We start from the raw sequence: 22,926 nt of genomic DNA, 5'->3' as shown, positions 1-22,926 counted from the left end.
GTCATCTAGCTAAGCAGCCTTGGCTCCCAGACATAGTCACTCTGACCACTGAGTACTTGGGGTCTTCAAATTTGGTCTTAAAGGTTAATAACCCTATGTGACAGCTGATCCTAAACTGTGGCTTAGCTGATACCCAATCCACCTGGAGCCAACTGTTGCATGAATCTTAATTGGTCTTATAATAAAAACCCGGAGCTACAAGTTCTTTCCAGAATCAGTCCCTCTCCTTCTGTTCTTTGAGCAGATGTTTATCCCTATGCCTGAGGCTATGAAACTATTCTCTGTCTTTAAAATTTCTATCTAGCTAACATGGAGCCTTCTGAAATCTTCTTTTAGATTTATTTTTATTTTATGTGTTTGAGTCGTTTGCTTGCATGTATGTCTCTGGATCATATGCAGGCCTGAGTATGATGGTTGTGAACCACTGTGTGGGAGCTTGGAACTGAACCCAGGTCCTCTGTAAGAACAAGTGCCCTTAACTATTGAGCCATCTCTCCAGCTCCTAAAAAACTAGGCTTTTAAGGTGCATGATTCAGCACTGGGGAAATGGTTCTGTTGGCAAAGTGTTTGCCATGAAAGTGTAAGGGCTAGCAATTAGATTCCCAGAATTCAGTTTTTAAAAAAAAGCCTGGCGGACATGGCAGCTTGCCTGGAATCCCTGTGTGAGAGGCAAAGACAGGGAATCCCCAGAATAAACAGGCTAGCCACACTAGTCAAAGCAGAGAGTTCCAGGCTGAACTGAGAGACTCTGCCTCTGTGAATAATGTGAGTGATTAAAGAGACCCAATGTGCCACAGGTCTATACACACACACACACACACACACACACACACTCGCATGCACATACACTGAAAACATTTACCAGAAAAACCCCTAAGTGTGTAGTCAGTGTAGTGACAACAGCAATCATCACTAACACCAGTTTTTTTTTTCATTACCCTAGAAAGAAAAACTCATTTGCAGCTTCTTCCCATTCCCCCTCTCCTGGTAGGTGTCATTGAATTTTTTTACTCTTTGGGGGCCCACCACCCAGCTCCCAAATTAATACATGGAGACATATTCTTACTTATGAATGCCCGGCCTTAGCTTAGCTTGTTTCTAGCCAGCTTTTCTAAATTAAATTACCCTGTTTCTCTTTTACTACATTTTGCCTTTGGACTTTTTGCCTTTCTTTATTCTATGTATCTTTCTCCCCTTCTTACTCTGTGGCTGGCTGGGTGGCTAGCCCCAGGCATCAACCTGTTCTACATAGCAAGTTCCAGAGCCAGTAGGAAGACTCAGCAGGTAAAGATGCTTGCTGCAAAGTCTGATGATCTGAGTTCAATTCCAAGAACCCACACAGCAGAAGCTAAGAACAAGCTTCCACGTGCTCTGCCCTTCCCAAGTCACTCAACCAATCAGTTAAGAATAGCAGCAAGTTCCACAGAAGCTAGGGCTATGTAGTAAGCCACAGGCATAAATAAATAAATAAATGAATGAATGAATGAATGAATGAATAAATAAATAAATAAATAAATAAATAAATGCTTTATCTGAGAAAGATACTACTGCTGAATTACTTCCTTGATTTCCACAGAGAGACAAACAGGCTTTTTTATGTTCCTAGGACTTGGTTTTCTCTTATCCATGGTCATCTAGTCTACTCCTCTCTCTCTAATGGCAAAGTAGAATGTTAGAGGCAAAATGATAAACTGTAAAAAAATAATAATCAAAATGGGAGAATATTAAGGATTTTCATGTTTGATTCTTTGAAACACTTTTAGATAGGATGTTGTTGCAGAGCCCAGGCTGACCTGGAACTCACTATTTATATAGCCCAGGCTGGTCAAGGGTCTCAATCCTCTGACTTCTGCCTCTGGAATGCTGGAATTGCAGACATGTCCTTGAGCCCAGCTTAACAAGGATGCTGTTAATAGCCAAATTTCTTTTGGGCACTAGGGGGTCAATTCCAATTTCCTTTTTGAGAAATCTAAAATTAAAAAAAAAAATTAAAGAAATCAAATTTTTTCACTCCTCAAATACTTACAAGTATCTTTTATTTGCAGAGGCTTGGAAGGCAGACAAGCATTGCCTAAGGTGATGTGTGGGTGAACTGAAGAACCAGAATCAGCCTTCTGACTTACAGAGAACCCCAGTCCTATAGTCTAGTTGTCCACGTGCCCTAGCTATATGAGAATCTTCTTGAGAAGCCCACGTACTAGCTCTAACCAGCTCCGGCTATTTCGTTTCTCTTGAATCTCCGTCCCCACCCAAAATGTGCTCAAAATTTAACATGTGCCTGGCACTGACACTCTTCCCAAGCACGGCTCCCCTCATCTTCTTCCTCGCTCTCACCTGCAGTACCGTCACATTCCAAAGAACACTTCGTCCTGGTGCTCACCCTTGCAAGCGCTGAGTGCTGTGAGCTCTCCTTCCTTTTTCTTCCCATGCCCCCTGTTGGAGCTGTTTGTCCACCCATCATTTCTTTCATGGACCTTTGTAATAGGCTAACCAACTTCCTGGCTTCTACAGCTCTTTATTGATTTCTGACACAAAAACCTGATCATATCATTCCAGGCCTTAAAAAGTTTGGATTTACTAATATGGTGGCTCCATGAGATTCAGAATCTTTAGCATAGCACAGAACATACTTTACATGATGCACTCACAGCCAGATATCTCTCCTGTCATGTGTTGTGGGGTATTCACCAGAGAAGGCTGCTCAGACAAGGGTTTAGGCCAAGTCTTTATTAGCAGGCAGGTGACTACACTGGGCATTTGGAGGCTTTCTCAGGGTGAGCTTTTAGCAGAAAAACTATGTTCTGGGTTGATATACTTCAATTAACAAGAACAGGTGGCCAGAAGCAGAATTACAAAAGTAAAAAAAACAAGGTTAGTACATTTAGAGACTTTCCTAGAACTGTGGACTTTGATGGATTAGGTCTGTGTTTTAGTTTTGATAGGTGGTACTAGACAGCTGAGTTTTACAACCTGAATAGTACTTCCATCATGAAATCAGTTGTGCTAAGGTCTCTTGTTTTAGAATATTTAACTATGCAAAGATGTGTTGCATTTGTTTATGTTGTGGAATATTTGTTTAACTATATAAAGACGTGTTGCATTTATTTAATTATATAAAGATGTATTGCTGTTTTACCTTGTCTGCCTAAGACACCTGATTGGTCTAATAAAAAGCTGAATGGCCAATAAACAGTGAGAGAGGAAGTATAGGTGAGACTTCTGGGCAGGAAGAATAAGCAGAAAGAAGAATTTAGGCTTGGTGGAAGAGAGAAAAAGAGACATCAGGGAGATGCCAGGGGACAGACAGACACAGAGGAAGCAGGAAAGTAAAGAAAGGTAAAAAGCCCTGAGGCAAAATGTAGATGAATAGAAACAGGTTAAATTAAGTTAAAAGAGCTAGTGGGACAAGCCTAGGCTAAGGCCGAGCATTTATAATTAGTAATAAATCTCTGTGTCTTTATTTGGGAGTTGGTCGGCTGCCCAAACAAAATTCCAACTATGAAGGGCTCCCAGTGTGGGACCTGAATTTCCACACAGGGCCCAAGAAAGCTGAAAAAACAAAAACAAAACCAAAACACAGAAAACCAGATAAGGCTTCTTTAAGAGGTGCTGCTGTGTACCTGGCACGCTCAGCAGAAACAGTAAACTAAGTAAAAACACCTGCCGCAGTGTGCGCACCAACTTCTAGAGCTGGGGCGGTTAAATGCAGCTCCCAATTAAACGAAACTCTAGGCCAGACCCATGGGCTTAAGACTGAAGTCTCAGGGACCCAAGGAGGGGGCGGAACCAGCTGCAAGAGCCACACAGCAAAGGGCCTAGCTGTCACAAGTTTAATGTTTGGCCCATGCTGTCAGAGAACACTCCAGGTGCACAGTAAAACAGGTCCAGACCAGGAAAAAAAAATTAAACAGGTTACAGTGTGCATAGACGAAAAGAAAATGGGTAAAGATAGTCATAGAAAAAACTGAGTAGTTTAAAAAGAATTAAAGTCCTTAAGAAAGTGTAAAGTAATATAAAAGGAAGACGCCAGTAAAAACGGGAAGCACACAGGGAGTCTGGATCCTGTGTGGTGCTTTGTTGATTTTGAATTTTTGAGTGCTGATGAGTGAATGACAGCTGCTGAGAGACCTGGGACTGTAAAAGGGACTGCTGAATTAAACCAGCCCAGACACTTTAGGATGTCTTAACTTTAAAATGGAATTTAGAAAATGTTTTGCATTGGGAGACAGGTTATGCTTTTGTTTCCACAGGAAATGAAAGACTGTGGATTCCTTCAAAATTAATAGAGACCAGATTTGATTGTGGGAGACCCCTGAAAATCTTGCTACAGACATAAAGAATAAACCTAAGCCAGGTGGCGGTGGCAGCGGCAGTGGCGGTGGCAAAGCACACCTTTAATCCTAGCACTTGGGAGGCAGAGGCAGTTGGATCTCTGTGAGTTCAAGGCCAGCCTGGTCTACAGAGTGAGTTCCAGGAAAAGCTCCAAAGCTACACAAAGAAACCCTGTCTATAAATAAATAAATAAATAAATAAATAAATAAATAAATAAATAAATAAATCTAAAAGAATTAAATGACAGGTGACGTATATGCTGACCCCTTGACATGGGAACAGCTCTGAGACTAGATGAGAGATGATAAATCTTGTTGGTTACAGAGTCCTCATGACTTACTTTTACATGCTATCTTTTCATAGGGCATGGATAGAAGTTTGGTTATACAGTCCAAACAAACTTATAAAGTTGACAGATGTCTTTTACCTGCTCAAACATAAAACAAAAAATTCATCTTTGTCTGGATTGTGTACAATGCACAGTCCATACTTGTGTTAATGCAGATATGTATGTTACCTTTGAAAGTTTGTGTGTTTTCAGAGCAAGAGGGCTAGACACTAATGATAATGGGTGGTGTAGGTGATCCAGCCTTTCAGAATGCCTCTTGTAGTTTCCTGAGAGTTCTGAATGCAGAACAGATTCGAGGCTGCTAGCTAAGATGGTCCAGCTTCACAGACTATTCAAGCCAAACTTCAGATAATCCTTGCACTTTCCCATTACACAGAGACTGGACAGCAAATGTTATAGCTAGCTTTCTTAGGGCTTGACCATTATCTCAATTTTCTCAGGGTCCCCTGGAGATGCTGTCACCCCTAGACAACAGGAAGCAGTCTAGAGAACACAACACCCACATTCCCAAGAGGTGTAGTATGTGGTTTTTGGTCATTCAGTGGGTTATAGATGTTTTTCATCATTTAGTGGGAATATAGGATAAAAAAAAAACTATTCATTGCAAATATTTTACATAGATATGGATTTTTGTATATTAATACAAATTTAAGGTTATTTTTGTTATACCATATATATGTTTTTACCCTTGTTTAAGGTTTTGTACTTACGCAGCTCATTTAAAAATGTAATTTAGCTGGGCAGTGGTGGCACACACCTTTAATCCCAGCACTCGGGAGGCAGAGGCAGGTGAATCTTTGTGAAGCCAGCCTGGTCTACAGAGCGAGATCCAGGAAAGGCTCAAGCTACACAAAGAAACCCTGTCTCGGAAAAAAAAAAAAAAGTAATATAAAGTTCTAGTCCTTGAAAGCTAGTATTATAAACTCTTTAGGATAATTGAGAAATGGAGGCTAGCAGTCATTTATAATAATCAAATTTGTAGTTAGTTATGTTTTCAAGGTTAAACAGATAAATATATTTTTTCAAATACTTCAGAGAGCTACAGAATATGGCATTTAAGATGTTTCAGTAACCTAAGGCTTTTCATAACAGTGAGACATGTCTGCTCCTGGCAGCACCAATCTACTTCATAAAAGGATGATGGGCAACAAAGAACCTCCATATGGAGTTTGCTTTCATTGTGGTATAGCTAGCCATTTGGGCAAGAAACTACCTTTTGCCTTGACTGCTGAAGTATACTGTACAAACTGAACAAGCAGGATATAAGGAAAAAGACTACTGAACTTTGCCAAGACAAGGTGGAACAGTCCTTCAAAATTCCTGTTTTGCAGAAAAGTCTGTCAGATATTCCTGACCTGTAAGCTGAAGATAGATGCCCCAATGTTGCAGAGGAAACTTGAGTGACTGTCCAGGCATCCAAATGTCTTTGTCATTTCTATAATTTTGGAATTGCTCTGCACTCCTGTTTACTCCGGTAATATTATATCCTTCTCAGGTCTCTGATGGAGTTGAAGATGAGATAGTTATAGTTTTCCTTGTTACCAAATTCAGAAAAGAAACTTACATAAGAGATGCCAAGTTTATAAGGTTGAGAAACATAAAGGCTTAAATTATTTATCTAAGAAAATGTCTTGAGGTCTAAAAAGATGATTTTATGTTAGTAATACAAGTTAGGGTAGAAAGTAAATTAGGTACAAAACTTTGGACTCACCAAGATAGCATAGATAATGGAGTAATTTCTCTGAATTTGCTAAATACAAATGGACTAGATATTATAAATATAATTCTTACTTGATAATTGTTCTTATCGTATATAGTTTATTTTAAAGCTAAAACCTTTCTTTTTATTTAGACAAAAGGGGGAATGTTGCAGAATATTTGTTTAACTATGCAAAGATGTGTTTAATTTGTTTAATTATGTAAAGAGGTGCTGATGTTTTACCTTGCCTGCCTAAGGCACCTGATTGGTCTAATAAAAAGCTGAATGGTCGATAGAAAAGGAGGAGGTATAGGCAGGACTTCCACACAGTGAGAGTAAGGAGGAGGAGGAATTTAGGCGTGGGAAGAAAGAAAAAGAGATGCCAGGGAGACACCAAGGGCCAGACAGACAGACAGACATGAGGAAGCAGGAAAATAGGACATACAGAATGAAAGAAAGGCAAAAAGGCCCGAGGCAAAATGTAGATGAATAAAAACAGGTTAAACTAAGTTAAAAGAGCTATGGGGGGGGGGGGCGGTCTGGAGAGATGGCTCAGCAGTTAACCACTGGCTGCTCTTCCAGAGAACCTAGATTCAGTTCCCAGCACCCACATGTCTGTAACTCCAGTTCCAGGAGATCTGACACCCTCCCTAGGAATATATACAGGCAAAACATCAGTGTACATTAAATAGATAGATAGATAGATAGATAGATAGATAGATAGATAGATAGATAAATAGATAGATAGATAGATCTTTTTAAAAAAAAAAAGAGCAAGTGAGATAAGCCTAAGCTAAGGCTGAGCATTCATAATTAATAGTAAGACTCTGTGTCTTTATTTGGGAGCTGGTCGGCAGCCCAAGGAAAATTCCAACTACAGTCAGTCTCTGGCCTACTAAGGTCTGAGTCCCTGTTTCATCAATTCTATTTTCAAAGGGGCCCTGTCTTTTTAGTGAACTTGTTCTTCATAACACAGTCCAAATGACAACTCTCTTTAAAGCCATCCCAATCTCTCCAGGCACCCATTCACGTTTATCACATTATTTTGTAATGAGTTGCACGTATCTCTCTCATATAGAAACTGAATTAACCAGTGCCTCACTCTCCACCTAGGAAATGCCTTGCATGATAATGAGCTGAGTCCAATTTTACTTTATTTTATTTTTTGAGACAGGGTTTCTCTTTGTAGCTTTGTGCCTTTCCTGGAACTCACTCTGTAGCCCAGGCTGGCCTCGAACTCAACAGAGATCCATCCGCCAGCCTCTACCTCTCAGCCCTCAGGAGGCTTTTTTTTTTTTTCTTTTTTTTTTTTTTTCTCTGTGTAGCTTTGGAGCCTGTTCTGGAACTTGAGCTACAGACCACACTGACCTTGAACTCATAGAGATCCACCTACCTCTGCCTCCTGAGTGCTGGGATTGAAGGCGTGCGCCACTACCACCCAGTACAGAGTCCATTTTATAGAGCTGTATCAGAATAACTTTACTTACTTATTATTTATTTGTTTGTTTATTTGTTTATTTATTTAGATTTTTCATGGTTCTAGAGGTTGGAAGGTTTAAGATCAAGGCCTGGCTTGATCGTGACTTCATATTTTGTCCTCACAAGGCAGAATGCAGGACAACCCAGGTGCCTTAGTAAGGCTGAAGGATGGGAAAAACCGCTTCTGCAGACCCAGCATCTATGAGTCTGATCCCTCCTGATCCCGGATACTGCAGCATCATGGATTAAGAAGTAGCACTAAACCCCCTTTAGTGAATGAGAAAATAAATGAATAGGCTCAGCAGCCTTGTCAGGACTACAAAAACCAACTTCCAACCACAGCTGACATCCTCTAGACACTGTGTATGTGCAACAGTGCAGTGAGAACATAGCCAGCTGGGAAGGAGGCAGCCCGTACTCTCTATGCATTCAGTTTTGAAATAATAAGTGATCAGAGATTAAACACACCTTTTTAAAATTCAGCATTCTTCCCACAGCCTTTGCTAAAAACACTTGGGCTGTTATTTCCGGATAACTAGGTGTCAACTTACTTTATCATGGTGACTTTTTTTTTCAATAGCCAGTTTTTGTTTGTTTTTGAGGGGGGCAAGAATCTTAATTGATCCAATCTGTTTCTTAGGTGAAGCTGACATACAGATGATCACTGTCAAACACGCCTTAAGAAACCCATCAGCAACTGGAGCCAGTGCTTTGCTCTACCTCTCCGGGAAGTGTCGGGGCGGCTCCTGTCTTGGGTGCCCAGAGCCCCGCCCCTATACTCTAAGGGCGCCGAGCTTGGGGGTGGGAGGGGGCCGCCACGTGGAGCGTGGGCGCGATTCTCAGAAGCGCCTGCGCCGTTGCCGCGGCGTAGCTCGGGTCGGACCCGTAGCCTAACGTCAGCTGCGCTGGCGCCGCGGCGGGGTTCGCCCTAACGCGGCTGACGCAACGCCGGAGAGCGGGGACGTAGACGGAAGAAAAGGCAGAGGATCGGGCAGCCGGCGCGGAGAGTGGGCCGGGACTGGGGTCGGCGGCTAGCAGGTAGGCCACTGGGCGGCACTGGGAGAGGGTGCGCGCGGGGCAGCCGCGGGCCGGGGGAGAGGGCGTGGGAGCGGGTCGCGGCTGGTGGCGGTGCCGGGCGCTCAGGTGCTCTGAGATGCTGGTGCACAGCTCCCGGTGCGGGGCATGAAAGGCCCCGGGGTATCTGGCGATCTCTTAGGTTCACGACTAAGCGGAGGCCTGAAGACCCTGCAGCCCCTTCTCGCCCAGATCCGGAACGGGCATCCAGTGCCCCAGTGCTGCAAGTTGTGATGCACCTGGTGTATAACGAGCGAGCGGCCGGCACACCCCCCGGGGCCTGTGCCTGCAGTTCTCTGAGATGGCTTGCGCCCTGACATATGGAGTCTGTGCATGGTTGATACTCCCTGCAGCCAAGGTTATCCCCAGAGCCTCCGCGTTTGATAATTATCCCTTGGCATAATCAGGGTGCACTCAGAGTGTTCACTCCCCACGCCTCACCCCAGCATTAGTCCCCCACCCTCTGCAGCAGGGGCATGTATCTTTGGGCTTTTGTCTTTTTGTTAAGTGGTGAACCATGAACTCAGCATGTGTTTTCCTGGGTGGTTTGTAGGGACTGAAGTTCACTTCTCTAAGTGAGATAAGGGCTTTCAGTGTAGATGTGTATAGGTACTTGAGAGATGTTCTGAGTTAAAATGTAAGAACTTCTCTCTTGATCACAGTCTTGACACACATACCCTTTGGGCTTTTGCATCACCTGTCTGGTTTTGGCTGGCACAATAAACTGCCAGGTTGAACAGTCCATTGCTGTGAAGGAATGGGCTGCCTCCTGGGGACAGAGACAAGCAAGGTACAAGGGAAGACCCCGTGGCTTAATGGATTTCAAACATTCAGAGCTTTCTGTACTTAGACAAGACAGGGGCAAACAGTCTAGAAATATGTATGTGATCACATCAGAATCAAGTCTGAGACAGGGTCCTATTGAGCTCAGGCTGGCCTAGAACTGGCTGTGTGCTAAGAATGACCTTGAGTTTCTGATCCTTTTGCCTCTCCCTCCCCAACTTCTGGGATTAACAGAGTATGCCACCACGCTCACCTGTCCATCAGTGGCTCTTTTGACCTTTTTATTTCTGTGAAGGAAACAAAAAGTGGAAAGGCTAAGACATGCCAGCGCCCTTTAAAAGGCAGAGGAGGGAGACAGACATGAGCCTCACCTGTGTACCCAGGCGCTTTCCATGCATTGCCTGGTCTAGCTCCCACAGTGATCCCTGCTGTATTAACCGTTATTATCCCTCGGTTACAGATGAGGAGATTGAGGTTTACAGAATTCAAGTCAACCTCCAAAAGGCACACCCCTGGCAAGGACAGAGCTAATGCCTGAATCTGCCCAACTCTAAAGTCATGTTCCCCATCCTGTGTACTATGCACCAAAAGGAAGTTGGTAGCCCATTTGTGGAGAGCAGCAGGGCCTGAACCAGCTCACCGTGGGGGAGTATGTCCATCTTTGAAGGCTAGAGTTGCTGGGAGGATGGTCCAAAGGGCCACAATTAGAAGTATGCTGCTATTAGCTCTTCATAGATATTGTGCAGAAGGTGTATAAATAATTGTTTAGCAGCCATTATTGAAGGGATTTATTTAAGTGTTGATGGTAGACCATCGGCCCACAACATTCTTGAGCATATGCAGAAACTGAAGTCAGCAAAGCTATCACTTCCCAAGTTCACTTGTCTCCTTGCTGCCATATGTTGTGCAGGATAATTGTAGAGTGGTGCGTTCTGTGTCTTGCTTTTCTTTGCTGTGAAGCTGGATGCTAATTTCCTGAGGCACTCTGAAGAAGGGGTTTGGGAGCCTGAGGAAATGGTTCAGTGGGTAAAGTACTAGCTGTGTGAGCGTGAAGACCCAGGTTCAGATCCCCAGCACCCGTGCAAAAAGTCTGGGTGTGTTGGTATACCTCTGTAACGCCTGAGCTAGGGGAGTGAGACAGGCAGGTACAAGCTCACTGGCCAACCAGTCCAGCCAAAACAGCAAGCTTTGGGTTCAGTGAGAGATATCAACCAAATAAGGTGGACAGAGATAGAGCAGGACATCTCAGTTGACTTCACCTCCAACACACATATACACACAAAGGATAGGAATATATCCAGCAGTCTATGGAGCACACGTTAAAGGGAGGCCCACCAGCGAAGGAAATGCAGTTATTTTTCTTGTCTTGTGAAACAGCAATGACTCTCCTACTGTGTTTTTTATATATATGGATATGGATATGGATATGTGATATGTGTGTGATATTCTTAGTCAAAAACCTTAGGTTTGACCTAGACTGAGGAAATTTCCATAACCACCATGTCCTTACTGCTGAAATCTCACACACACACACACACACACACACACACACACACACACACACAATAATAATAATAAATAATAAAGGAAAATGCTAGCCATTTATAAACATTACATTCCTGACCTCCAGAAATGCAGGAGTTACCCGAGATTCCTGTGGCAGCCAGAAGAACTTGGCTGTAGCCCACCTCCCACCCCCCAACTCTGGCCTTCCTCTTGTGCCGGCTAGAACCAAGCTGACATTTCAGTTTCTGTGAGCCCCCACGTTCAATTGGGAGACAGTAGCAAGCTGCTGTGGAGGCTGGATTTGTTCATCTGTTAGAGAGTCATTAACAGGACTGGTAATGTAACAAAGATTTAATACCAACGTGTAAACATTATATCTTAAAGATATTTTATCATTCAGAATATTCATGGTATCTAATTAATGTTTGGTATATAAAAAGTAAAGCAGTTCTTAAAAAAAATAAAATAAAAAGGAAGAATGAAGGCAGCCCTTTATTTTTTTTTCTTTTTATTCCTGTAACACTGAGCAGGTGGTAGCTTCTCTAATATAGCAAAGTTTAAACCAAGAGAGTCACAGTTTTACTCTTAAGGAGAAATGGAGGGAAATGTCATGTTATAGCCTTTTTCATGATCCCCCTTTTAAAAAATTCTTCCTACAGGTGTTTGGATCTGTGACCACATCTCAACATGCTGAGGTACATGCACCACTCTGGGTTCCAGCCCTTCAACCAACGTCTTCTGCCTTGGGTGCTGTCTGCAGCTGTGCCCAGATCTCGTATGTACCACTGATGAGTATGTGGGAAGTGTGGTGGTCAAAGTGTATCGCAGGCTGGGATCTAAAGGGAAAAAGGATGTAGTTTGGCAGAAGTGTGCAGGAGGCTGCCTGCTGGTCAGTGCTCCAAATACTTGTTTTTGTCAATACTGTGGATTTTGTAATAGTCATCCCTTCCAAAATATATATAAGTTAGACTCTTTTCTTCTTTTTGGCTGCAATTAAGTATTTAATTTTGAGATCACTATACTTATAATACTGAGAGATCTCTTGTATCCTTTACCCAGTTTCAAACAATGTTTCCAGCGGGATACTAGCATTAATACAGTGAGGATACTCCATCAGACCTTTGTGTTCATGTTCCTTTTTTATGTTGCCTCCTCTTCCTTAGCCCTAACCCTTGGCCACCGCTAATCTCTTCTATGTTTTTTTTTTTTTCCATTTGAAGAATGAATGCTCTATAAATGAAATCATCTGGTGTGTAACTTGAATTTTCTGGGTTGCTTTGCTCTGGTTGTTGTTGTTGTTGTTGTTGTTTCGCTAATTCAACATGGTTCCCCAGAGCCCTATTTGCATAGTAGCTATTGGTAAAGGGGAACCATTGTAAAATGGTAGAGATGTACCATAGCTCGAATAACCACTCGCAATAAGGACATCCGGGCTTTGAGTATGCGGAGAGGGTGTGCATAAAGCCACGGTGAATGCGCATACACAGGAGTTTTATACATTTCTCCGAGATAAATGTCCAGGAGTACAGTTGTGTCTTCTAGGTACCGTTCTTGGTGAGGTACATGGTCTGCAAGCATGTCCTTATAGTTTATTGATGTGTTGTTTCGTTCTTTTAACAGGGTCTTTCACAGAGGAAAGCTTTGTATCTTGATGTGGTCCAACTTACAAGTTTTTCTTTTTATGAATTTTACTTTAGGGCCACGTCCGAAACCTCTCAGTACATAGCCCTAGATTCTAAACACTTTCTCCTGTGTTTTTTTTCCCCCTAAGTTTTAAAGTTTTATGTTTAAGTTTATAAAGTAGTTTGAGTTCATTTTTGCACAGGGTATGAGAGTTGGTCAAAGTTCTTTTTAGCATATGGGTAGATACCAGGTACTCTGCCATCATTTATTGAAAGACTGTTAGCTTTATCTAGCTATTGTCTCAAGTTATATCAAATCTAAAACTTCCCAGTTTCTTTGGGAGACGTCTTGCTTCCCCTTCTCAGAGAATCTCTGTTCTTTCAGATGCAGAAGAGTGTTAAGTGTGGAATATGAGATCTGGAACCAGCTCCCTGAGTTTGAAAACTAGCTCTGCTGCTCACAGTTAACTAACAGCTTAGTAACTAAAACCAACAACTGCCCATCAGAGTCGCTGTTCTGTGGGTTGCTCTTGGGCCTGGGGTTAGCTTATGGTGGTTGTGTGTCTGTTGGCTTAAATGATGGCTCAAGGATTCCTGCTGAGAATCTAGCTCATCTGTGTGCCAGGTGGTCTCCCACCATCCAGTAGACTGTACACCTGTTGATGGGAGAAGTTACAGAGTACCATGGTCATTTTTTTTTTTTTTTCAATCTGGTAATGTTGGTAAATTACTGCTTTTCCTGGACTAAGTTTCCTTATTTATAAAATAAGGATAATAACTAAAGTCTTATAAAATGGGGATAATAACATCAGCCTTAACTCATAAGAAGCAGTAAGATCATGGTCATGATGACTGTTAGTCTCTTTCCTGACACTGTGACACAGCATCTGAGGAAATCTATATAATGTCATGACATGGTGCATGTGTGACTAGTGTGTTTAGTTCCACTGTATATTAAATATTTATTTACTTATTGACAGGAAGGATCTCACTGGGTAGCCCAGGCTGGTCTCAAACTTTCTGTGTATCCCAGACTGGTCTTGAACTCATAACCCTCTGAGGACTAAGATTGCAGATGTGTATCACCTGGCCCAGTTATTCAGTATTATTTATATTTGATATTATTTATTCACATTTATAAAAAGAGGCACCTCTGACTTTTCTCATTTTTGTATCCAGATTTCTCTTGGGTCCCAGAGCCCTGGCTTAACTGGGCATGGAGAGCCAAAGAGCAGACAAGAAATAAGAAAGGCAGAGTGACAAGGTGTGTGCCTTTGCTCCTGTAGTGATAAAATACCAGGACCAAAAGCATCTTTTAGGAGAGCAGGGTTAATTTGGGCCTCTGGAAGGCTCCAGTCCATAATGGCAGGGAAAGCATGGCTTGCTGGCAGCAGCCAGAGACTGGCTGATACATTTCATCCATGCACAGGAAGCAGAGAAAGAAGACAGGAAGTGGGGTGAGGCTCTAAACCTCAAAGTCCACCTCCAGTGACATACTTCCAGCAGTGCTGTACCTCCTAAAGGTTCCATAGCCTCCCCAGAGCACCTGGAGACTGCCTATTCAAACATGATAGCCTGGGGGGACCTTTTTCATTCAAACCACCTCATAAGGTTTTCAGAGAAAAACAGAAGGAAGCAAAAGGCCAGGGAGAGAGAGACGGTATCAGGATCCCTTCTTGAAGCGGCAGTGGTCTCATTATCAATCACTGAACTTGTCAGACACAGAGGAGGGTACAGCAAAGGGCTTTGTGTCCTTTGGTGTATATCCACGGCACACTTTGAATATGAACAGCCCTCTCACACTCACCTCATCACATGTGTGTACGCACATAACTTCCTCTAGAGAAACAGATTTTCTTTGGTGCCAGAAGTAAAGATTTCTTAGAAATCAAGGAAGAACTACCCAGAAGCTCTTGGTTTTCCTAATTAAATATCAAGACCTTTTCAGTCCATGTGCTGGCCTGCTTTTTGTCACTGTGACAAAATACCTGAGAAAAGTTAACCTGAAGTGGGGAAAGAATTGAGTTTCAGAGGCCCCATTGCAATTCACGGTCACTGCAGTGCACGGTCACTGTGGTACATGGTCACTGGGTGCACGGTCACTGCGGTGCATGGTCACTGCAATGGACAGTCACTGTGGTACATGGTCATTGAATGCACGGTCAGTGCGGTGCATGGTCGGTCACTGCAATGCATGGTCACTGTGGTGCATGGTCACTGCAATGGACGTTCACTGTGGTGCATGGTCACTGGGTGCACAGTCACTGCGGTGCACGGTCACTGCAATGGACGGTCACTGTGGTGCATGGTCACTGGGTGCACGGTCACTGCGGTGCATGGTCACTGCCCTGTTTCTCTTTGGCCTGTAGCAAGGCAGTGCCTCCCTCAAAGGTGCATGACAGAAGACTGCTTACCTCGTGGCAGCTGGAAAGAGAAGAGGGACAAGGGTCACAATAGGCCCTTTTAAGGCCACACCACCAATAACTTTACCTTCTACTAAGCCCTACCCCAAAGTTTGCACCACCTTCCAATAGCTCTATAGGTTGGCGACCAAGGCATGCACATTTAAGGTCCAGTAATAACAGTCCTCAATGTAAACCTTAAAAAGTAAAATAAATTATAGAATATAAAAAGTACTCCGAGAACTCAGGTATCATAGTGTACTCTTATATTCCCAGCACACACCATGTAGAAGCAGGGAGACTGAGAATTCAAATCCAGCTTTGGTGACCTGATAAATTTGAGGCTAGCCTGGGATCCATGATACCCTAACTCAAAAAAAAGAATGGTAGGGTCATTCAGGATGGGGAAGATAAGATGGTTTTGTTCCACAGGAAACTCCCAAGCCCTGAATTCCTTGAAACTTCCCTTGAATGCCCCATTGAACTTGACTCTTATCTGCTTGAAACCTTGCTGATAATTATGACCCCCTCTTGAACTTTGTCAGCTCTAATCTGCCATGGCCCAGTTCCCTGCAAGCATAACAGCCCTTGACTGCCTGGCTCTAGGTCAGACCATGCTTCTCTGTTGATAGAGACTGTGTGGCTCACAAGCCATCTTCATGCTAGCCCAGCTGCTGGGTTCTGATTGGTTCCTGCCATTTCACCACCTGGACTGCATACTGTTTCTTCCCGTGCCCCTGAGGTACCCTATCAGGCTGCCATACCCTTATGCCCAAGATAAGGAAGGCCCGTAATAGACAGGAGAGACAAAACGCCTGCAGGCTTGGTCCTGACAGCTGCCCAAGGCACACATGGTACTTGGTGGAGCTCAGGGCTCCACCTCTGTAAAAGCCGTTGATGATCCAGGTCTGAACCCCAGGAGTGTAAGTCTGTCTCCCCAACCCCTTTTTCTCTGTCAGGCCACAGAGGCTTAATCATCAGGTATACAACTTCTGCATTAGATGGAGGTACACAAGTTATTTAGAATAATATTCTGAAGACTGAGGGAGGGCAGCTGTATTGGTTAGCCTGGAGAAGGCAGGCAGTGCCAGCAACAAACACATCAGTGTTTTAGTCCCTGGGCTGTCCTCGGAAGGAAAAAACAGTATACCTGTGGGTCCCGTGAGGATGCTACAGTTCCCCTGTCCCAAACGGTGCCTTGGTGAACAGCTGTGTGCCAGGTGCCAGACTGCAAGCCCATTGTCAAAAAGACAGACTATCTTCTTTGCATTTGCATAACCTGAAACATACTCACTTGAAAGAATAGCTGTATAATGAAGGAAAGGACTCTTCAGTGTTATTGTATAAGACAGTCTTTCTAAGAGTTGTGTGTGCCAGGCATGGTGGCACATGCCTGTAATCCTAACATTGGGAGACTGAGGCGGGAGGATTATGAGTTTGAGGCCAGCCTGGGCTACATATGGAGACCCTGACTCTAAAGCAGAACAACAAAGGATTTGTATTTAAGGTCTAGAGCCACAGTGCAATAGCTCAGCCCTTCTGGGTGGCCAAGCTGGTTAATTGTTGTACATGCATCTTTTCATTGTAAAATTATATTGTATCTCTTTTTCTTGCCTGTGACTTTGGGATATACAGATCAAGTCCAGCCTTCAGCTATCAGACATGTGCGTTCTTGGAGCAACATCCCTTTTATCACAGTACCACTCAGTCGTGCCCATGGCAAGCCCTTTGCCCACCGAAGTGAGCTGAAGCATGCCAAGAGGATTGTCGTTAAACTCGGCAGTGCCGTGGTGACCAGAGGGGATGAGTGTGGCCTGGCACTAGGGCGCCTGGCATCGATTGTTGAACAGGTAAGTATCAAGGTGGAAAATTCTGCTAAACCAAAACAGGGTCTCTGAGTTGGTGCCAATGTATCAACTTATTAAGAATAATGTGTGTGAGAGCAGATGGGCCAGAGAGGAGGCAAGCTTGAGAGCAGTGATGGGACCATCAGGGAGGCTGGAAAGCAAAGTGATCATCACATCAGGTGGGGTTCTAGACCCTCATCTAGATAGGGCTTCAACCTCAAAGGAGATGAAAGGTTCTGATCAGAGGAGAGACTTGATGAAGTGGCTGGGAGAACAGGCAGAGGCTGTCTCCACTCACCCGCTCAGCCTTTTGCTGTTGTGGACCGTTAGAAAGGCTCTAACCATCGGGTCAGGGCCTTATGCACAGTCTTATCCAAGATATCTGGTCATTTTAGGTGGATTCAGAAGGCAGCATCAAGTGCCATCCAATGGCCATAGACAGAAAAGTCTGAATATGAATAAAGCAACTAACTATTCAGGTGCAATAAGATGTTTAAATCCGTGAATTCATAACAGTTCAGACACTCGTTGATGGGCTTGGGGGTGCAGCTCCATGGCCCTAGGTTTGCTCACCAAATGTCTGAGTTAGAATATTAGCATATTGCAAACCCTAATGGAAGAGGAAATCTCAGTGATCAACAGTTGCTGTCAACATCACAGAAGGGAAGAGAACCAGGCATTAAGCTTACAATCTGAAGAAAATCCTTGACACACACCCTAACCAAAGCCTCCATACCTGATGTGAACACAGCAAAAGGAGGGCTGGGAAATCATAAAGGGAGAGGAGCTCAGTTGAGCAGAAAAATGCAAAACAGAAAATGGTGGAGAGGAAAATGTATGGATTAAAAGACTCTAGTGATACTTTAACTGCTCATGATGTGTGGGTTTAGCTTGCCGGAAAAGTAAACCAGCCGAAATGTGAGCACGGGCTGGTTGATACAGAGGAGGCCACTCAGCTGTCTTAGGTGATAATGGTTTTGCATACATGAATATTCCCTGGTTTAATGATTGCTGTCGAGATATCTACATAATGCATGAGGACTGGGATTGAGGTTAATCCATAGTGGAGGTAGAGAGGCTTCATTGGAGAAGAAAAGTGGTTATTGGAGGAGTTAATAAAACTGTATGTGATTTATAAAACCATTTTCACCACTTGGATTTTTTTTTTTTTTTTAATTTCCAGCTGGTCAGGGATGGTGCATGCCTTTAATCCCAGCATTTGGGAGGCAGAAGCAGGTGGATCTCTGTGAATTTGAGACCAGCCTAATCTACAGATGAGTTCCAGGACAGCCAGGACTGTTATACAGAGAAACCCTGTCCCAAAAAGCCAAAACAAATATATATCCAATCCAGAGGCATTGGATCACCCTGTAGCCAGATTTGCAGGTGGTTGTGAAACACCCATTGTGGGTGCTGGGAACTAAACTCGGGTCCTTTGCAAGAGCAGTATGTACCCTTAACCACTGAGCAATCTCAATTGGGTCCAGCCCAATACTGCAATTTTCTTTTCTTTTCTTTTTTTTTTTTTTTTTTTTAAATTTACTTTTATTTCATGTGCATTGGTGGTTTTGCCTGCATGTATGTCTGTATGAGGGTGTTGGATCTCCTGGATCTAGAGTTATACAGACGGTTGTGAGCTGCCATGTGGGTGCTGGGAACTGAACCTGGGTCCTCTGGAAGAGTAACCAGTGTTCTTAACCATGGAGCCATCTCCCCAACCCCTGATCCTGAAATTTTCTAAGACAAGACTTGACTTGTAAGCTGGGCAGTGGTGGCCCACACCTTTAATGGCAGCATTCAGGAAGCAGAGGCAGGCCTCTCTGCATTAGGGGCCAGCCTGGGCTCCCGAGTTGACTGTTGTTGGTTACAGCTCTTAGCAACCACTATGAGCGCCTGCAGGTCACAGGGTTGCGTCATTAGGACAGTTAGGAGCACGGACTCTGCTGCATTGTGAGTCTGTTGTTGTTGTTTTCCATGTGGCTCTATCTAAGGTATCACAAGTGGCCACAGCCGGTCCTGGGCAGAGTAGAGTAGGGTCAGCATCTGCCCCTGGTGAGGGTGACCCACAGGAATCAAGAGTCTCCCCGGGTTGCTTCTGCATTATAGGTGGGAGATATCAACTGCTATAGATTCCAACGCTGCTGCAATCACCTAAAGCATCTCACTTCTGCCTGCTACCTGTTAAACAGACATTTCAAGCAGTGTAAGACTGTTTCTACCAAACAGCCTGAGCAGTTCTTCCTGAGCACTGACCCCTAGAAGAGTATTGGGATCCACTCATGTCTGCCCTGCCTGGGTCTCCTGTGAAGAGAGAAGAAGGTGGTACCATGACTTGTGCGTTTGCCTGTTTCTGTGCTAGGTCTCGGTGCTGCAGAATCAGGGCCGAGAGATGATGCTGGTCACCAGTGGAGCCGTTGCCTTCGGCAAGCAGCGCCTGCGCCATGAGATCCTTCTGTCTCAGAGTGTGCGGCAGGCCCTGCACTCAGGGCAGAACCAGCTGAAGGAGATGGTGAGTGCTGCCTCCCCAGCCCTGTCCCGGGAGTCCTCGGAGTCCCTGGGCCTTCCTTCCTTCCTTCCCAGTCATGAGGTGTCTGATCGGTGTATTGCAGGCAATTCCAGTCTTAGAGGCCCGAGCCTGTGCAGCCGCCGGACAAAGTGGGCTGATGGCCTTGTACGAGGCCATGTTTACACAGTACAGCATCTGTGCTGCCCAGGTGAGAGACTGGGCCTCCCTGGGGGTGTGGGACCCATAAGGGTGGTTCTTGTGGAGTAAGAAGCCCGCAGGCAAGGCCCCACAGCCAGGCGTCAGCATGCAGTCTTAAGTGTCTGCCTGGGTTTCCTCATCTGAAAAATAGAGGTAAAATCAGTGCCTACTTCAGAGGGTTTTAGGAAAGACCCGAGAAGAAAATACATGAAAAGTATTTAAGATACCATCTGGTATATAATACACCTCAAGCCCATGAATTACTGCAGGTTAACCCTATAGCAATTTTTCTCAACCTTTCTAATGCTGCGACCCTTTAATACAGTTTCTCATGTTGAGGTGACCCTCAGGCATAAAATTATTTTATTGCTACTTCTTAACTATAATTTTGCTACTGTTGTGAAATGGAATATAAATATCTGATATGTAGGATATCTGATATGTGACCCCTCCATGGCACTCCCCACTGCTCTACAGACTGTTACTAGTGCAAAGGCTTCTGAACCAGACAAGTTAGACTTCACTTTCATTGCCTTCTCTGACTCCAGGTGGCCTGCTTCCCTGTGCACTTGGTTGCCATTTATAGAAGTGCATGGTGCTGATGGAGAAATGCTGGTGAATGGCTTGTTTTGCACTTATCCAGTGAATACTTATTGATCACTTGTGATGTACAAAGAGGCCTGCCTGGCATTAGGGTTCTGTGGTACAAAGGCCGGACAAATTTCCAATCCTCATGGGACTTCCTGCTGAGTACTTACCTCTAAATGTTGTAAGCCTATATTATTTCATCTTTACCTAAATGTCTTGTTTAAAACTGTGATTTTAGCCGGGCAGTGGTGGCCCATGCCTTTAATTCTAACACTCACGAGGCAGGCGTATCTCTGTGAGTTCAAGGCTAGCCTGGTCTACAGAGCGAGATCCAGGACAGGCTCCAAAGCTACACAGAGAAACCCTGTCTCGAAAAAAACAACAAAAAATGGTGATTTTAATCACCTGTACAGTTAACCATGCAGTAAATAGAAACATCTGAAATGCAGCCACATAACTGATAAAAAGCCGGAAGTTAGTATTTGCCACCCTGTCTGGTACCTTTGACCCTGCTAGCTGTGTGGCTATTATTTAGATAAGAGATGTCTCGGGTTTTGTGTCTTCCTTCCCTGTTGCTTTTCCTGGTTCTCCGTCATCTTTGTAGCGGTCCCCCACAGTTGTATAAGTGTTCTCGAGTGTGCCGAAGCAGAAGGGCATGAGCTCTTCCCTTATGGCCTGTGACTGTAATCTCAGATTTAGTTTTCAGTTAGTGCAGCAGTTCTCAACCTGTGGGTCCCGACCCCTTTGGCAAACCCCTGCCTCCAAAGGTATTTACATTACAGTTCATAACAGTAGCAAAATTATGTTCATGAAGTAGTAATGAAAATAATTTTATGGTTGGGAGGGTCACCACGAGGAACTGTATTAAAGGGCTGCAGCCCTAGGAAGGTTGCAGACCACTGAGTTAGTGTAACTACAATAGAAATCTCCATTTCTATGGCGCCCATACTACCTAATCTCTCTTCTCCTCTAGCCCGGCAGTGGTGTTAGTTGTTTAGAGCCTGGAGCCAGGAGAGCACACTGTGGGCCAGGGACTGCACTTTCGTTGTGTGCTGGTGGTGTTTTCCCTTGAGGTTGATGCTTTGAGACAGTTTTTATTTTGCTTTGTCTATAGTGACAGTTCCATTGAGGTCATAGCTCTGCCCATCCTATTCCCAGGAAGCTCCAGTCCAGGGCCTCTTCTGCCCTGGCCCCTCCCCTAAACGGGGCTTATCATATGTGCTCTTTGTACCTTATCTTGTGGTTCCTCCTTCTCTCCAAGAATCCTGTGTAGAAGACCATTATCAGTGAGTTTGAGACCCCACCCCATGGGCCTCAGGTTAAAAACTTACCCAAATGCAGCAGCTTGTGTTTCCTTCATAGAAATGAGTCTGTTTTGCCAATTACCTTTGCCAAGGGCACCAGCTTCCCCGCCTGGGAAGCCCCCTGTTCCTACCTTCCCAGCTAGAGCTGCAGCCCTTGTTTGTGAAGCTGTTGTAGTGACAGGTGTTTCCCTGGGCCTCCCATCCCCCTTCTGTACCCACCCGTATGCTCATGTTTATCTGCAGTCTCACATGGTCATGCCAGAGTCAGTGCCTTCAGCTTCGACCCGTCTAGTGCCTGCTGAACTAAAGCTTACACCACATTGCATCAAACCTTCAGCATGTCTACCCTCCATTGTTGACTGGGCCAGGGTCCCGTGTTGCAGGAGGACTCAGCAGAACTCGACTGCCCTCATGACCTACCTCCAATATGCATTGCAGCATCCGCCCTGTTGCAGTGGTCTCAGATCTCCTAGGCAGACCCTGGTGCAGGCCTTAACCGCTGCCTGCATGAGTGCTCCTTCCTCCTGCCTTCCTGTGTCAGGGATTGCAGGCGGACATTTTTTTTCCAGAGTGTGCTACATTTAGTTCCTTGCTGTCATTCTCATTCACTTTTCTCTCTTGTTACCTTCTGCCGGATACTCTAATTCTTTATTTTCTTTTAAAGATTTATTTACTTATTATGTATACAGAAGAGGGCGCCAGATCTCATTACAGATGGTTGTGAGCCACCATGTGGGTGCTGGGAATTGAACTCAGGACCTCTGGAAGAACGGCCGGTGCTCTTAACCTCTCAGCCATCTCTCCCGCCCACTCTAATGCTTCAATGAAAACCCATTGGCAGCTTCCACCCCAGCTCTCCACCCGTGAGCACCTTATTCTGATTCTTTCCCCTGATTTAAGTTCTGTCTAGCTCTTCTTTCTGCTCCAACTCCTGTTCCCACATAGTCAGACATAGTCTTAACTCGGGCAGTGCTCTGCATCAGAGCATCAGGGACATCCTAGCCCTGTTCCAATTGTCCAATGTACTTTTCCAGACAGGTAAGCCGTTTGCCCACTCACCTAGCACATAAGCCTACTATGGCCAGCCCCTGACTCAGATGCTAGAGTATACAAAGAATTTTTTAAAACCAGTCTTGGATCACTCTAATGTTCCTTTAAAGTAGGTGCATCAGTTTTCCAATTTTGTACGTGGAAGAGATTTTAGCATCATTAAATAAATCTTCCAGACAATTGTGGT

The 22,926-nt window shown here is 44.4% G+C and overlaps 1 protein-coding gene across 3 annotated transcripts in view; it reads left to right on the top strand.

Moving 5' to 3' along the window:
- The first annotated feature begins 8,735 nt into the window (after window positions 1-8,735).
- Aldh18a1 (aldehyde dehydrogenase 18 family member A1) overlaps window positions 8,736-22,926 on the top strand; it is a 36,778-nt gene continuing 22,587 nt past the window's right edge. For 2 of the 3 annotated variants that reach the window (XM_036168962.1, XM_036168954.1), the window contains exons 1-5: window positions 8,736-8,897; window positions 11,882-11,997; window positions 16,882-17,096; window positions 19,453-19,602; window positions 19,703-19,807. In XM_036168962.1, the coding sequence (XP_036024855.1) occupies window positions 11,910-11,997; window positions 16,882-17,096; window positions 19,453-19,602; window positions 19,703-19,807 (558 nt within the window). In that variant the 5' untranslated portion in view covers window positions 8,736-8,897; window positions 11,882-11,909. Of the gene's footprint in view, window positions 8,898-11,881; window positions 11,998-16,881; window positions 17,097-19,452; window positions 19,603-19,702; window positions 19,808-22,457; window positions 22,553-22,926 lie in introns of those variants that run through there. The other variant, XM_036168970.1, reaches the window with a different exon arrangement.

The sequence above is a fragment of the Onychomys torridus genome, chromosome 1 (assembly GCF_903995425.1).
Source record: "Onychomys torridus chromosome 1, mOncTor1.1, whole genome shotgun sequence".
Classification (NCBI taxonomy): Eukaryota; Metazoa; Chordata; class Mammalia; order Rodentia; family Cricetidae; genus Onychomys; species Onychomys torridus.
This window is presented reverse-complemented; position numbering and strand designations above follow the sequence as displayed.